Genomic DNA, 15,775 nt, shown 5'->3' on the forward strand with positions numbered 1-15,775 from the left:
ATAAGGAAGTCATGCTGCAGCTGTATAAAACTTCAGTCAGACTGCACTTGGAGTATTGCGTGCGGTTCTGGATGCCCCATTATAGGAAGGATGTGGAGAGTGTGGAGATGGTGTGGAAGAGGTTTACCAGGATGCTGCTTGGATTAGAGGGTATGAGCTATAAGGAAAGGTTGGACAAACTTGGGTTGTTTGCCCCAGAGCATCAGAGACTGAGGGGAGACCTGATAGAATTTATTAAAATTATGAGAGGCATAGATAGGGTAGACAGTCAGAATCTTTTCCCCAGAGTAGAAATATCAAACACCAGAGCTCATGCTTTTAAGGTTAGAGGGGGGAAGTTTAAAGGCGATGTGAGGGGCAAGTTTTTTACGTAGAAAATGGTAGGTGCCTGGAATAGATTACCAGGGTAGTAGTGGAAGCAGGCAGTTTGGTGGAGTTTAAGAGGCTTTCAGATAGACACATGAATATGAAGGGAATGGAGGGATATGGATACACAGGAAGACATCTAGCAAAAATTGGCATCAAGATTGGCACATCATAGGCCGAATGGCCTGTCCAGTGCTGTACTGTTCTATGTCCTATGTTCAAAATTGTAATGAAACTTAAAATGAAGCCTGCATTTTTATTTCAGAGTCTGAAAGAATGGACAAAGACCATGAATCAGAATCAGATTTATTATCACTGACATACGTCATGAAATTTATTGTTTTGTGGCAGCATTACAGCACAAGACATAAAAATGACTATAAGTTACAAAAATAAATAAATAGTACAAAAGAGGAATAACGAGGTAGTGTTCATGGACCGTTCAGAAATCTGAAGGCGGAGAGAAGCTGTTTCTGAAATGTTGAGTGTGGGTCTTCAGGCTCCTGTACCTCTTCCCCGATGGTAGTAACGTGAAGAGGGCTTGTCTAGGGTGGTGAAGGATGGTGAATAAGTGATGGATGCCACCTTCTTGAGGCACTGCCTCTTGAAGATGTCTTTGATGGCGGGGAGAGTTGTGTCCGTGATGGTGCTGGCTGAGTCTACAGCCCTCTGCAGACTCCTTTGATCCTGTGCATTGGAGCCTCCATACCAGGTGAGATCAGTCAGAATGCACTCCACTGTACATCTGTAGAAATTTGCAAGAGTCTTTGGCGACATGCCAAGTCTCCTCTAACTCCTAAAGAAGTAGAGCCGCTAGCGTGCCTTCTTCGTGATTACATCAATGTGTTGGGCCCAAGATAGATCCTCTGAGATGTTGATGCCCAAAACTGTACTTGAGCAGCTAGAAACTAAATTAAAAAGTAGAACCACAAAGGTAATAATCTTTGGATGGAGAAAAATCTAGAATGCTAAATAGAAAGATCAAGAAAGCAAAAGTGGAACATGACTAAGAAATTTGTGTAAGAATAACCAAATTGTTTCAGGAATGGTCAGTGCATATCAATAAAAGAGTTCATTAATAAATAGGGTCCAGGTAAGAATGAATGTCAACGTGGCAAATAAGGCAATTGTACAAAAAATGTTAAGGTATCTATAAATGTTAAAAAGATAAATCGAAGTGTGCTATATCTGAATGAAGGAAGCATTCGTAGTAAGACAGCTGAACTAGCAGCACAAATAGATGTCATAATGGAGACATTGCTGTGGAGTGACCAAGGCTAAGAAGAAAAAAGGAAAGGCAGGTGGGGCAGTGTTGTTAACAAAGAATGAAATCAGAGAAGTACCGAAAAAGGATATTGGCTCAAAAAACCAAAATGTAGCACCAGTCTAGGTGGAGCTAAGAAAAACCAAAGGGTGGAAATATTTATGGGAGTTGTTCATAGAGCCCCAAACTATAATAGTAATGTAATGGACTGCATCAGACAGGTAGAAATGCATGAAACAAGGGTACTGCAGAAATAATGAGTGACTTTAATTAACTATAGGCTGGTCAAACCAAGTTAGCAATAAATGGGGAGAATGAATTCCTAGATTCCATACAAGATTTTGTTTAATGATCAGTTCATTGACAAAACTGGGGAACAGGCTATTCTAGATTGGGTATGAGAAGGGGTTAGTTAATAATCTTGTTGTGCAGGGTCATTCAGGGAAGAGTGAATATAATGTGAGAGAATTCTTAATTAAAATGAAAAGTGATATAGTTCAATCCAAAATACAAGCCTAAACTTAAACAAAAGAAAACCACTGAAGGGGAATGAGTTGGCTGACAGGTTGGAGAACTTCACTGAAAGATAGTGGACAGGCAATGACTAACATCTGAGGAAGAAATTCAGGAACTGCAATAATTATACATTCCCTTCTGGAGCAAAAACACAATAGGAAAAGTGACCTAACCGTAACCTGCAAAAGGAGGCAGTGGCGGTATTATATCCAAGGAGGCATCATCTAGTCAGTAAAAGCAGCAGGCCTGAGGAATGAAAGCAGTTTAGAATTCTGTGGAAGAATGACCAAGAGTTGATTAAGGGTAGATAGAATACAAGAGTAAAGTTGCAAGGAACATAAAGGTAGACTGTAAAAGCTTTCACATGTATGTAAAAAAAATAAGTCCCTTATAGTCAGAAACAGGAGAATTTATAGTGGAGATCAAAGAAATTACAAAGCAATTAAACAAATATTTTTGGTACTGTCTTCATTGTACAGAACACAAGCAACTTCTCGAAAATGATAGAGAACCATGAATCTAATGAAAAGGATCAATTAAAGATAATCAGTATTAGTAGAAAAAAGTGTTAAGAGCAATTCATGGCAGTAAAGGCTGATAAATCCACAGGGATTAATAATGTGTTCCAGAATACCAAATAAGGGAGCTATGGAAATATGGTGATCATCTTCTAAAATTCTATAATGGAACAGTTCCTACAGATTGGAATGTGGCAAATCTAACTCCATTGTTTATAAGAGAGAAAACAAAAAGCACGTGATAATTGGATACTAAGAAATACTAATAGATTGGACAGTAAATATCAAGCTATGAAAAGGAAATATTTGCTATGCCTAGTGGATTGTTTTTTTTGAGTTTGTAACCAATAGAAGAGATAAGGGACAACCAGCAGATTTGATTATTTGATTTTCAAAGGACCTTTGGTAGTCAAAGTCGAGTTTATTGTTGTATGCACAGGTGCAATGAAAAACTTACATGCAGCAGCATCACATAAGCAGCATTCACAAGAAAAAGCATACATTATACACAATTTTTATAAGAAAGAACACAATTAGAACAAAAGAAAGTCCATCTTAGTGCAAAGTGATCAATAGTGTTGCTAAACTGTAGTGATTAGGGTTGTGCCAGTTGATTCAAGAACCAAATAGTTGAAGTAGCTGTTCTTGAACCTAGTGGTGTGGGACTTCTGTACCTCCTGCCCGATGGTAGCTACAAGATTGCATAGCCTGAAAGGTAGATGGATGTTGCCTTCCTGAGGCAGTGCCAGGATACTGTAATGTCCTACATTAGGGATAAAATGCAAAATTAAACTTTATGGGATTAGGAGAAATATAGTGGCATGGATTGAAACTTAGCTGATAGGTAACAAAAATGTAGAAATAATAGGGCTTATCTTGGGGTGGCAGGTGACAAGTGAGGTATGACAAGGATAAATATTTGCCCCCTCTCCCTGGTAAGGGGACAAAATGTAGCATTGCTAGGTTTGACAATGACTCAGAACTAGGTGGGAATTTGAATATGATACAAAGATGCTTCAAAGTGATTTAAGTAAGTTGAGTGAGTGGAAAATATGGCAGATGCAGAATAATATGAAAAGATGTTAAGTTATCCACTTTAGTACAAAGAACAGAATGGTGAAGTATTATTTAAATGCTAGAGATTAGAAAACATTTATGTACAAAGGGACCTGGATATACACTAGTCACTGAAAGCAAACATGCAGTTACATCAAGTAGTTAAGGCAAATGGTGCAATAACCTACATTGCAAGAGGTTTTGAGTACAGAAGCAAGGATGTTTTACAACAGGGAATGGATGAGACCGCACATGGAGTAATTTGTATGGTTTAGGGCACCCTACCTAAGATAGGATAAACTTTCCATGGAGGAAGTGAATTATGTTCATCAGGCTAATTCTTGGTATGGAAGAAATGTCATGAGGCAAGAATGGGTTGTCTAGGTCTGATTCACTAATATTTAGAACAGAGTGGATCTCTAAAACAAATATAACTCTGACAAGATTGGACAGACCAGATGCAGGGAGTTTTCCCCTTGTTTGGGAGAGTGGGTAGCTCTGGAATGAGGGGTTACAGTATTAGGATATGGGGCAAGATATTTCAGACAAGGAGAAATTTCTGGCGAATCTGTGAAATTCTCTACCACAGAAGGTGGTGGATGCCTAGTTGATGAATATATTTAAGGATGAAACAGATTTCTAGATTTAGATTTCCAGGGAGCATGGGAATGCAGTATTGAGTGAAGCTTTGCCACGACCATATAGAACAGCAGGCTCAAAGGTCAAATGGCATGCTCCTACTCCAATTTTCTTGTTGCTTTTTCTAAAGAAAAAAAAATACTCCCATTATATAGCTCATGGGTTAAAATCCAGGAACACCTAATGATGGAAAGAATTTTCACATTGGGATGGTGTGACCTGGAAGGTAGCTTGCAGATGGGCAGCAGACACACTGGAATACTGTCTTGTCCCACATCATAAATGGAAAGATCCAGGCAAATGGAACTTTTTCCATCATACTCCTGATGTACTTCACATGTAGTTGAAAGGCCTGAAGAGTCAAGAGGCAAGTAGTTTCCTGCATAATACTAGGCCTCTGATTCTTCTTGTAACTGTGGTGGTACTTTGATATCCATGGATAACCAAAGACAATGGTGAGTGTTTCAGCCATGGTATTACCATGGAATGTCATGTCCTCCATATCTCAAACATTAAATCTTTCATACTACAACACTGAACTAATCCTGGGATAAATGGACAGAAATGCAAGTAACTATTTGGATGTTAGATTTAGAGAACAGCTATTTTTTTTTTAAACTTGTGTGCACTAAGCCAGCATAGTCTTTTCAACTCCCAATTCTAGGGCATTCACAAAAACCTCCAGCACCATAAAAGCAGAGTGGAGTTGTAAAATCAGAATAGAGCTGAAATACTGAACTGTATAGAAATGTAATAGAAAGCATTTTCAAAAATGATTTTAGCTTCCATGTCTCACTGAGATTGCCATTTTGTAACCCTGTTTACTGCTGTCAAAATTAAGATCAATCCACAATATGAAGGTGGTTCAAAATACAGATCACTGATAGTGATCTTTTCCCCAAAATGTCTCAAAATCCCTGAAGTGATCATCCACACAGGTTCCTCTAGAATATGACAAAAACAAATCACATGATCTGGGATCATAGTATTTGAAAACTGCTCCTTAAACCCTGTAATCTACAATTTATACTGGAAAATTATAGAGACAGTAATAGTTATATTTCCAACACAAAAAGACTTCAAAAGATCCCTCTAAACCAGACTTATCTGGACAGACAAATACAAAATCTTGCTCTATTACATGTGCTCACTTGTCCCAAGTTCTTAATCCTTCTCTTCCCCCCCACCCCCCCAAAAAAAAGCAACTTAAACCAAATACATACAGGATCTCTTTTTATTCACAACTGTATCCATCAAAAGAAAACAGACAAAAAGGAGTTCACAGGAAAAAAGTAAACAGAAGGCACTATAATTTCTTAGTGGAACCAACATCATTTTGACTCCTTGTACTTTTTTAAATATATCTCACAGCAGTCTAAACCCACTGTACCACAATGAGCTCTATTGCTGTTTAGAATACAGCTCATACACAGGTTTGAATGAATTTGTACAATTTTAATGTATTCACTGAATACTACAATATTTACATAAAGTCCCAGAGATTTCCAGAAAGTGAAGATTTATTTTTCCTGGTCCTTTGGAAGAGGTCTTCGGAACAGCAGAATGTGGGGTTCTGGAAATAAAAGAAAAACAGTGGTAATTTACAAGTACTTATTGTCTGTTTCTGTAGTCCTTCAGCATAGAACATAACATTAAACAATCAGCTCTTAAAGGACTTAACCAAGGGGAAACAAAAGTTACTTTGGGTACAGAATATTCTGTACCCAATGTAAATTCTAAAGTGTTCTCTTTCCCCAATGGTACATTTGTTTCATTCTGACCCAACATTTGTTTTGCATCCACTTCAAAAGGGTAATTTATTTAGGTGGGAAAAAAAATCTGATGTATTGCAGAGCAGCACTATTACCTTAAACTTGCATTTAATTTGACATAGAGAGCAATCTTGAGTAGCTTTGCTTTTTAAAAAAGAAACATCCCTTGAGCAGGCTAAAAGCTCAATCAAGTTCTTTTCAAATTATGAAAAGGCTCCACCCAATGCTCCATTTCCACTACTGCCACACAAATCCCCTCCCCTCAAAATTCACTCAAACAGATAAAGGATTTTATATATAAAAAATGCCCTCAGCCTCATCTGGGATGTGCCTTGTCCTGTTCAGGAATGCACTTGTTGGAAACTAGCCAGGAGCATTCATGTAATAAAACAAATACAAGCCCTATGGGAAAAATATTCAAGAACAATAACACAAGTATTTACATCTACAAATAAATGTGAATCGATTAACTTGGTACATAAATACATAGAATAATCAGTCTAGTACCTACAAACCTACTGTAGGGAACATGGTTCCTTCTCCATTTCTGAAGGAGTCTTCATGTTTTTTTCCCCTCCCTCATTGCTATGTCCACATCTAAGTGACCATTCTTGTATGTCAAAATGGAACCCAGGAAAGTAGTCTTTGTCAGGTTCCAGAGCAGACAAACAAGGTAATCGCTGAGTTTTTGACATCTATTAACTATTAGATGCTATTCACAAACTTCACAAGTCTTGAAAGTGTTCTTACAACAGACTTTACCCTGCAAGTTCAATCTTTAGGTCTCATGCGCACCAAAAAAACTTCAAAAATAAATCATGAGACAAAAGTAATAAAAATGGTGGACTGGGATATAACCAAATTACCTCAATAGCTAACATTTAGTTGCATGCACTTTTTTTTTTAAAAAAAAGTCCATACTGCAAGTTCTTCTTGCTTAAAGGATAATACCTGGTTCATGCATCATGTAATGGACCCAGCCGAGAGACTGCTGGACACCTAGCTTCCGCCATTCATCCTCAGACATAAGATGAGTCTTCGGTACTTGCTTTGCAAGTTCTTTGGGCAACATAACATGCCTGTTGTTGAATCAAAAAGCAAGTTTTATGGTTATATATAGACAAATATGCAAGCAGAATTACAGATTAGCCAATATTAATTGCAAATCATTTATTTGATAGCAACTAGCATATTGCTTATGTTGAATAGCCCCCAGTATATGAAGTTCAGGCATGACTCTCTTTTTGGGAGTTAATGAAGATTATCCCAAAGAGTCAACTTGCATAGCTCCCTGACCAATATTCCACTGAAAAATAGTGGCAGCTTCTGTCAAATGAGAATTGCCATTTTACAATTGTAAAAAAGTTTACAAGTGTGATATCAAAACTGATAGAAATATACTTAACTAAAGCCCCAAAATAAAACTCAAAGTTTTCTGCAGCATTGTCAACAGATAGATTTGCCAGCAAGGGAACATCCATGAAAATTACAGATGCACAATCAAGCAATTCTGGTTTTAACAGTTTCACAGAATGAAATGCAGCAACTCCACTATTTAAGAAAGGATAGAGAAAAAACTGGGAACCATGATCAGATATCCTGGTGCCAGTAGGAAAAAACTTGAATCCATTGTTAAGGAAATGGCAACAGGGCACTAAAAACAAAGATTGGGCAAAATCAACATTGATTTATAAAAGAGAAATAACATTTTACAAATCTGCCAGTTTTTTTTTTGAGGTTGTGATTCACAGGATAAAGACCTGTGGGTATGGTAAACCTGAATTTACAGGAGGCCTTTGACACAGTGCCACAAGGGATTATTAACCAGAATTAGATAACATGGGATTGGTAATTTAAAAAAACATGGATTGAGGATTGGTTCATGGATAGAAAATATTAGTAATAAAAAAGGTCATCTTCAGGTTGGGAGGCTATGACTGGTGAATACCACAAGGATGAGTGCTGGGCTCCCTACTGTTTATAACCTATAATCAGTGATATGAATGATGGGATCAAGGTTTGCCAATGATATAAAGCTGGGACTTTTGAGTACAATGCAGAGAGGTTTCAAGGGGACAAAGACAGGTTAAGTTAATGTACAAGGATATGGCAGAATGGATTATAATGTAGAAAAATGGAAGGTCCTCCAGTTAGGTGACCATTCCCACCCCACCAAATGTGAGAGAAGGAAGTGTCAAGTGCCCAAGAGAGATCTGGGTGTCCTTGTACACAACTCACTGAAAGTTAACCTGCAGGTCAAGCAAGCAGCCAGGAAGGCAAGTTTGTTGATCTTTATTGCACAAGCAGGAGTTCATTATATTGGGTCCTGATAAGACTGCACCTGAGGTCTGGTCTCCCTACACTAGTGACAGAGGAACACAAATGTACAAATTAGGTAGAGTAAAATATTGACTATTCCTTTGCTTCCATAGAGGCTGCTTGACCCACTGAGTTCTTCCAGCAATTTGCCTTTTGGCCCCTGCTCAAGCCTACGCCACATTAAATAAAATCATGGTTGATCTGATTGTAATCTCACCTCTACATTCTGGCCCATCCACAGCAACCCTTCACCTCCTTACCTATTAATATTTGATAAATTATTCAAAGACACCACTTCCACCACTCCAAGAAAGAGCTTTAAAGACCCCTGACTTCCAGAGAGAAAAAACATTTGCACCTCATCTGGCATAAATGGGATGCACACAATGACCTCTAGTTCTAAATTCTCCAACAGGAGGAACATTCTTTCTCCATCCACTCTGTCAAGGCCCCTCAGGATCTTATGCATCCATCAAATCTCCTCCCATTCTTCTAAGCTCAAGTGGATAGAAGTCCAAATTTTGCTCAGACAGCCTGCCTATTTCAGGTATTTGTCTAGTACAACTTCATGGAACCATTTTTAATCTACTAAAATGCTTTAAATATGAAGACCAATACTCCACATGTAGTCTAACATCCTGTATAAATGAATAACATCCCAACTTTTGTATTCACTTCCCCTGCCAAAAAACTTAACATTGTTAGCTTGCTCAATTACTTGCTATACTTGCATCCTGAATCATGTTCCAGAACTCTAGAGCCATCAGTAATCCACCCTCCCTTTCAATCTTTAGCCAATCTCTTAAACTGAAATCAAAACAGAAAATGTTGGAAGTACTTAGCAGATCAAGCAGCATCTGTGGAAAGAGGATTGATGTAGTCATCAATAAGGCCTTTGACAAGGTCCTTTATGGAAAATGGCCCAAAAGGTAAGAGCCCATTGGGATCTAGGGACATTTTGCCAAATTGATTTTAAAAAAATCAGCTTGGTTAAAGAAAGGTCAGCAGAAAGGAATATTTTTGGAAGCTTGTGACATGCCATTGGGAATGGGTACTGGGACCCTTGCCACTTGTAATACCTTAAAATTATACCTCTTGCATCTGCATCAAGATTAACTTTGCAAAGTGACATGAAAATTGTGGTATTGTTACCACAATTATTGTGGTATTATTGTGGAATTAAGGAAGCAACAGCACCTCAGGTGGATAAGGCAGGATTTGGGGTACTTGGTTTTATTGGCATAGGATACAAGAACAAGGTGGTTTAACAAGGTACAACTGTATGAAACCAGCTGGAACACTGTGTGCAATTCTAGTCACCACACTAGAAGATGAGGTGAATGCACCAGTGAGGATACAGAGGAGATACACTAGGATGTTGCCCAGGATAGAGCATTTCAACTACAAGACAACAAAATCAGATGTTTTCTCCTTGGAGCAGAGAAAGGGGGTAGGGGTGTCCTGATTGAGGTCCACAGAATTATGAAGGGGATAGATAGCACAGATAGAAACTTTTCCTTTTAGCAAAGGTGATTATAATCATAAGGCATAGGTTTAAAGTAAGAAACAAGAGATGAATTTTCAGTTGAAAGCTGGAATGCACCACTTGATGGGAGCAGTGGAGGCAAGCATTCTCATTACATTTCAAGTATTCATTAAATAATACTTAAATGTGACCATATAAAAAGGCAATGGGCCAAGTGTTGGAATCTGGGATGGTATAGAGAGGCACTTGATGACTGGCACAGACAGTGTCAAATGGCCTGTTTATGCTATAGTAAATCCATGGATCTAATTAGTGTCTCTAGGCCCTTCCCTTCTGTCCAAAAACACCCCATAACCTCCACCAAATACAACGAAGTTATCAATGGCAAATCCAATCGCAGTTTCCATTGGCAAATCCAAGAGTACCGATGCTACTGCTCCTCTTCAAAAAGGTACAAAATACACTGTGATTGCGTAACATGTTCAGCACTACCCACCAGAGACAAGTTGTTGTATTACAGCACAAACTACAATTTAAAATTAGCTCATTGGATGAAAAGTGAATAAAAACTCCTGTGGAAAAAGAGAGACAGAGTTAATGTTTCACGTCAAAGGCCAGTCCTCAGAACAGGTTGTTCATTGGTTATTGTTCAAAAGGTACTTTTGCAATTTAGGGAGATGCCCAAAGTCGTGAAATATATCAAACACAAGTACAAAAGCGAAATAGAGGTGCTGAAATAGAGAAGGCTTAAAATATTTGAACAACGCCTGTAGAGACATCAATTCATGTTCGATGTTTATTTAGTATTTCCCAGAGCCGACTTTGGCACTGAATAATTCAAAAGTTTGACAGATTCAGAGACACTTTTTTTTGAAAGATATTCATTCTGCTCAGTTGCCAAAAAGCAATTGGAACTCATCACAACAAAACAGCCCTCAACCAGTGGCCATCGGACGTCTTTTTTTCAATGCCAGTCTTTTGTTTTGCCCCATACGGTTCCTTTCCCTTGCATCACTGACAGCTCGGTTGTTACAAATCAAGACAGGAAACACGGGGCGGAGTGTAGCCCGTTGCGAGAAGCTACACACCACTGGTAGTCTCTCGGAAAGTCGGGGAGGGCTGGGGGGAGGGCTGGGGGGAGGGGGGGCGGGAAGGGAGGGAGCCGGACCGCAGTGGGCAGTAAAATGGCGGCGGGTCCGGTCCCAGCCGGTTAAACCCACCACCTCCGCTTGACGTCACACACGGGGAGCGAACGGTTCACGGAGATTATAAAATTTGCCCGGCAATCCGGGTACCCACCCCCAAAGCAATGAGGCAACAGCAACCTCGTTCGCAAGTCATAAAACTTGCATCACGATCATTAGAGAGAAACATGTCAGCATTCAGTCAAAACAACCAGTCGCCGCGTGCTTGACTTCGGCCCGTTTACTACAGGGGCAGCACTGCGAAATTATTGCTCACCACTTGAGGTGACATAACTGTTTACCTGTACTCATACTGGTCGTCATAATATTTGTCCGAGTAATAGATCTGTTTGTTCGACATATCTGCCTGCTCGACGTGGGCTGGACAACTGAAACAGTGACAGCGCAACTCAGCTGCAGCTCCAAGCAACCGTCACGAGTTCCAACTTCAGAACTCCACGAGGCGATTTGAATCGGACCGGCACACTCCCATTGGACCATTCGGGGGATCATGTGACCACAGCTGGACGCGGGCGCGCCTAACGGTAGCCGTTGGAACGAGTACGCAGCACGCGCTTGCCATCCCCGACCCGAGGTTGGGGCGAAATGAGCGGTCATTTAGTCCCCATTTTAACTGATTGTGTATTCCAGTCCAATGCACAATAAAAAAAACAGGCTTTTTTTTAAATTCCCGGCATTACAGTGATTTTTTTTCTTGCAAATTCTGTTGCAGCTCTTTTTCCACGGAAATGCCACAAGGAGTATTGATTTTCAATAATTATTCAGATACGAAACACGGGTCTTTTGCCACGTAATAAACGTGCGGCCAAGTCATAGTTAGTCAATGTATTAACAGAACGTCTTGAAAAGAGCAGTAGGGTGGCGCAGAGTCGATATGGATTTCAGAAATCATGTTTGATTAATCTGCTGGAGTGCTTTGAAATATGACTAGTGGAATAGATATGAGGACCAGTGGATGTTGCGTACTTGGATTTTTGGAGAGCTTTCAATAAAGTCCCACGTAGGAGGTTAACCAGTGAGGTTGGAGCACATGGAAGTGGGGGTAATATACTGAATAAAAACAGAAAATAGCATCTGTTTTGACAAAGCTTCACAGACCTGAGATGTTAACTCTTTCTCCTTCCATAATCATTAGACAAGGGCCTACTGACTTTCCAGCGTTTCCTTTTTTTGTTACTGATATGAATTGGGAATTGGCTACTGGATTGAAAGCAGAGAATGGGAATAAATGGATCATTTTTAGGTTGGTAGTCTGTGGCTAGTGGGGTACTATAGATATCAGTGCTTGGGATCCAGCTTTTGCGATCTGAAGGGACCCATATCATGTTTCAAAGTTTGCTGATGCTAAACCAGGTGAAATTGTGAATAAGGGGAGGATGTACTGAGGCTTCAAGGGAATCTAGATAAGATAAGTAGGTGTGTAAGAACATGGTGAATAGAATATAATGTGGAAAAATGTGAGGTCATTCACTTTAGTGCATGTAACAGAAGAGCAGAGTATTTGTTAAATGGTGAAAGATTGGATAAGGTTAATGTTGCCTAAATGCAGGAGTAACAAGTGATCATTTGTCAAATTGTATGTTAGTCCTAATGACATGAGGATTTGAATACAGGAGTAAGGAAGTCTTAGTGTAATGTATAGGGCTTTAATGAGACTGCACCTGCGGGATTTTGTACAGTTTTGGTGGCTGGGCTGATTCCAGGGATGGGGCTTTTCCTCTGAGGGGAGATTGAGTAGAATGGGTCTATAGTCTCTCAAGTTTAGAGGAAAATGAATAAATCTCATTGAAACTTACAAAGTTCTTTGAGGGCTTGACTGGCTGCTGTCGGGTGGTATGTTTTCCCATGGAGGATGAGTCGAGGCCCAGCAACCACTTTCAAAATAAGGGTAGGCTGTTTATGAGTGAGATGAGGAGAAATTCTTTCACTCGGGGTGGTAAACATTTAGAATTGTCCATGGCAGAGGCTGGTACAGTCTTAGTTGTTGTGTTCATTCAAAACACAGATTGATAGACGTCTGGACAGTAAGGGAATCAAGAAATATAGGGAAGAGAAACAAAGGACTGCAGCTGCTGGAATCTAGATGAAAAACACTATGATGCTGGAGGAACTCAGCAGGCCAGGCAGCTTCCGTGATCCAAAGAAATATGGAGATACTGCCAGAAATTGCTGCTGAGGTAGAAGGTCAGCCGTGATCATAATGTATGGCAGAACATGCTTGGAAGGCTGAATGGCCTACTCCTGCACCACCTTCTTATGTTGTATATAAGTAAGTGAGGGAAATGAATTATCAATCAGTCGAACAGTGGCTAGAGTACAATGATACTTTTTTAAAATTTTACTTACAGCATGGTAACAGGCCGTTCCGGCCCAATGAGTCCGCGCCGCCCATTTTAAACCCCAAATTAACCTACTCGTACGTCTTTAAAATGTGGGAGGAAACCAGAGCACCAGGTGGAAACCCACGCAGACACGGGAGAACTTACAAACTCCTTACAGATAGCGATGGGAATCGAACCCCAATCACTGGCGCTGTAATAGTGTCGCGCTACTTTCATTAGAAAAATACTGATTTTTTTTATAAGTGCAGACGACCAACACAGATTTATATAAGGTTTTGTCTGCTATATTTAATAAAATTCTTTGAAAAAACAGCAGTAAAGAAAGTATTTTTAATGTTTTTCCATGAAGCTTGGGGTGATGATGGTTTGGTTGTGTTGGGGCAAGGGTTGTATATAGGAATGTGTTGGGTACATGAGTAATGAAAATCGAGAAGTTGATCAATGTGTGAAGCAGGAATGGGTTACACAATATTTACTGTAGAGCCAGCAAAAAATTATGGAGCAGGAGTGTTATTATGAGGAATGCCAATCCTCTCAGGGGCAATTGAATTTGTTGGGGGGGGGGGCGAAGGCGAAATTAAACCAATAGATTTTTGTTCCATAATGATTTTAAATGATAGGGTATAAAGAAAGATAACTTTGAGAGGTGGAAAGAGTTCTGGGACCTCATGGCCCAATGCAGTTCTGTGTTCTTAATAACATTAATATTTGGAAGCATTTTTCTCAATTTCATGCAGGTAATCTATGTTCTTAGAGTCTGGGTAGTTTATTGAGTTTTATACACTTAGTATGAGCTTGTAATATAGTACAAGCTTGCTTATTTTTAAAACAATCACAGTTTTAGCTTCTAGTAGTTTTTGTGTGGGTGAGTTGAAAGGTTGGTTGGAATCAGCCACTGGTACAGAAATGACCCCTGAACTATTTTCACTGCTCTGCCTCGTGCTGCCGTTTCAATTCATGCCCAATGTGGGCAACAAGTAATGGGAAGCAGAGTGAGCCAGGTGCTATTTGCTAATACAAGTCTAATTATGGAAACTGAGGCTTCTATGCTGCCATGGGTTCAGGAAAATGTGGACTGCAGAAGTAGCTTAAACTTGAGTTATGGTTTCCCTGCTCAGAACAGAGTTAAAATTGCAATTGTATCCTGATTACATTATTTGAAAACTTGTGTGCATGTGAAGAGTAGACTCTGTTAGCTATGGCTGAGTGTTATTGCAGTTTCCTCAGGAGAGCAGAATCTAATCATGGCTAATGGAATTCCTGGTGGCTTTTTCAGTGGATAATTAATGTGGTTGATTTGTAACTGCTTGTCCTGGTAATTTCCAACTGCTCACATAAATTAAAGTAGGAGCAACACCAACAAATTTTCAGGTGAAGACCAGTCTGTTTGCTGTGCATTACTGAGGCATTTGATCACAAGCACCAACCCACCCTTCAACCCATTCTCAGTAGCTTCAGTGCACCCATCTCAGAATACCTGCTGGCTGAGAGAAATTTGGTTGTGATCGAGATCTATAGAGCTGTAAAATACATAAGCAGAAAAAAAATAGGGTGTCCTTCATTTAAGCCTGTACTTTGCTATGTTAGCGCAATGTTGGAGGCCAATCAAAGAGGTCAAGTGAAAGTGTGATGGAGAATTGAAATGACAAGAGACCAGAAATTTACTATGACACAGAAAATGGTTCATCGAAGTGCAATCCCATCAATCCCATTCTCTGTCTCCTTAATTCCCTGTAGCTCCATGATCTATTCTATCTCTTATGTCCATCAACTCCCCTTTCTTTTTTTCCTTTTACTCACAGTAAGAGGTAATTTATAGTGACCAATTAGTCTATAATATGACTGTGATGTGGGAGGAAACTGGAGCACCTGGTGTAAACTTGCACAGTCACAGGAAGAATGTGAAAACTCCACACAGACACAACCCAACGTCAAGATGAAACCTGAGTCCCAGGAGCTATGAGGTAGCAGTATTAATTACTGTGCCACCCTAAGAGAATCCAACCCCTTCTGTCTGCCACATGAGAGCCAGATATGCACACAGATTGTGCCAGATCAGCAACAGTTCACCCATTACTTGGTGTCACACCTATGGACAAAATGGAGGGGTCCAGAAAAGTGGTTGTCCAATATGCATTTAATCTCCCCAATGCATTATGAGCAACAAATGCAGTAAACTCTGCAGAGAAAATGTACGAGTAAATAATTGTAACTGGATGGGGAGTTTGCAGGCCCTCGATTATTTGGAAGGAGGAAATGTTCCATACACTTGCATAGAAAGGTGTTTGAGAA

General features: G+C 39.7%; 1 protein-coding gene across 1 annotated transcript; it reads right to left on the reverse strand.

Moving 5' to 3' along the window:
• Window positions 1-5,585: 5,585 nt before the first annotated feature.
• On the reverse strand, window positions 5,586-11,779 carry LOC127572663 (cyclin-dependent kinases regulatory subunit 2). The gene is made up of 3 exons (XM_052020156.1): window positions 11,423-11,779; window positions 7,083-7,210; window positions 5,586-5,932 (listed from the first exon to the last, which is right to left on the reverse strand). Exons 1-3 carry the CDS (start codon window positions 11,479-11,481, stop codon window positions 5,880-5,882), a joined length of 240 nt encoding a protein of 79 aa, XP_051876116.1. The 5' UTR covers window positions 11,482-11,779; the 3' UTR covers window positions 5,586-5,879.
• Between the last annotated feature and the right edge of the window lie 3,996 nt (window positions 11,780-15,775).

Source organism: Pristis pectinata, chromosome 7, assembly GCF_009764475.1.
Source record: "Pristis pectinata isolate sPriPec2 chromosome 7, sPriPec2.1.pri, whole genome shotgun sequence".
Taxonomy (NCBI): domain Eukaryota; kingdom Metazoa; phylum Chordata; class Chondrichthyes; order Rhinopristiformes; family Pristidae; genus Pristis; species Pristis pectinata.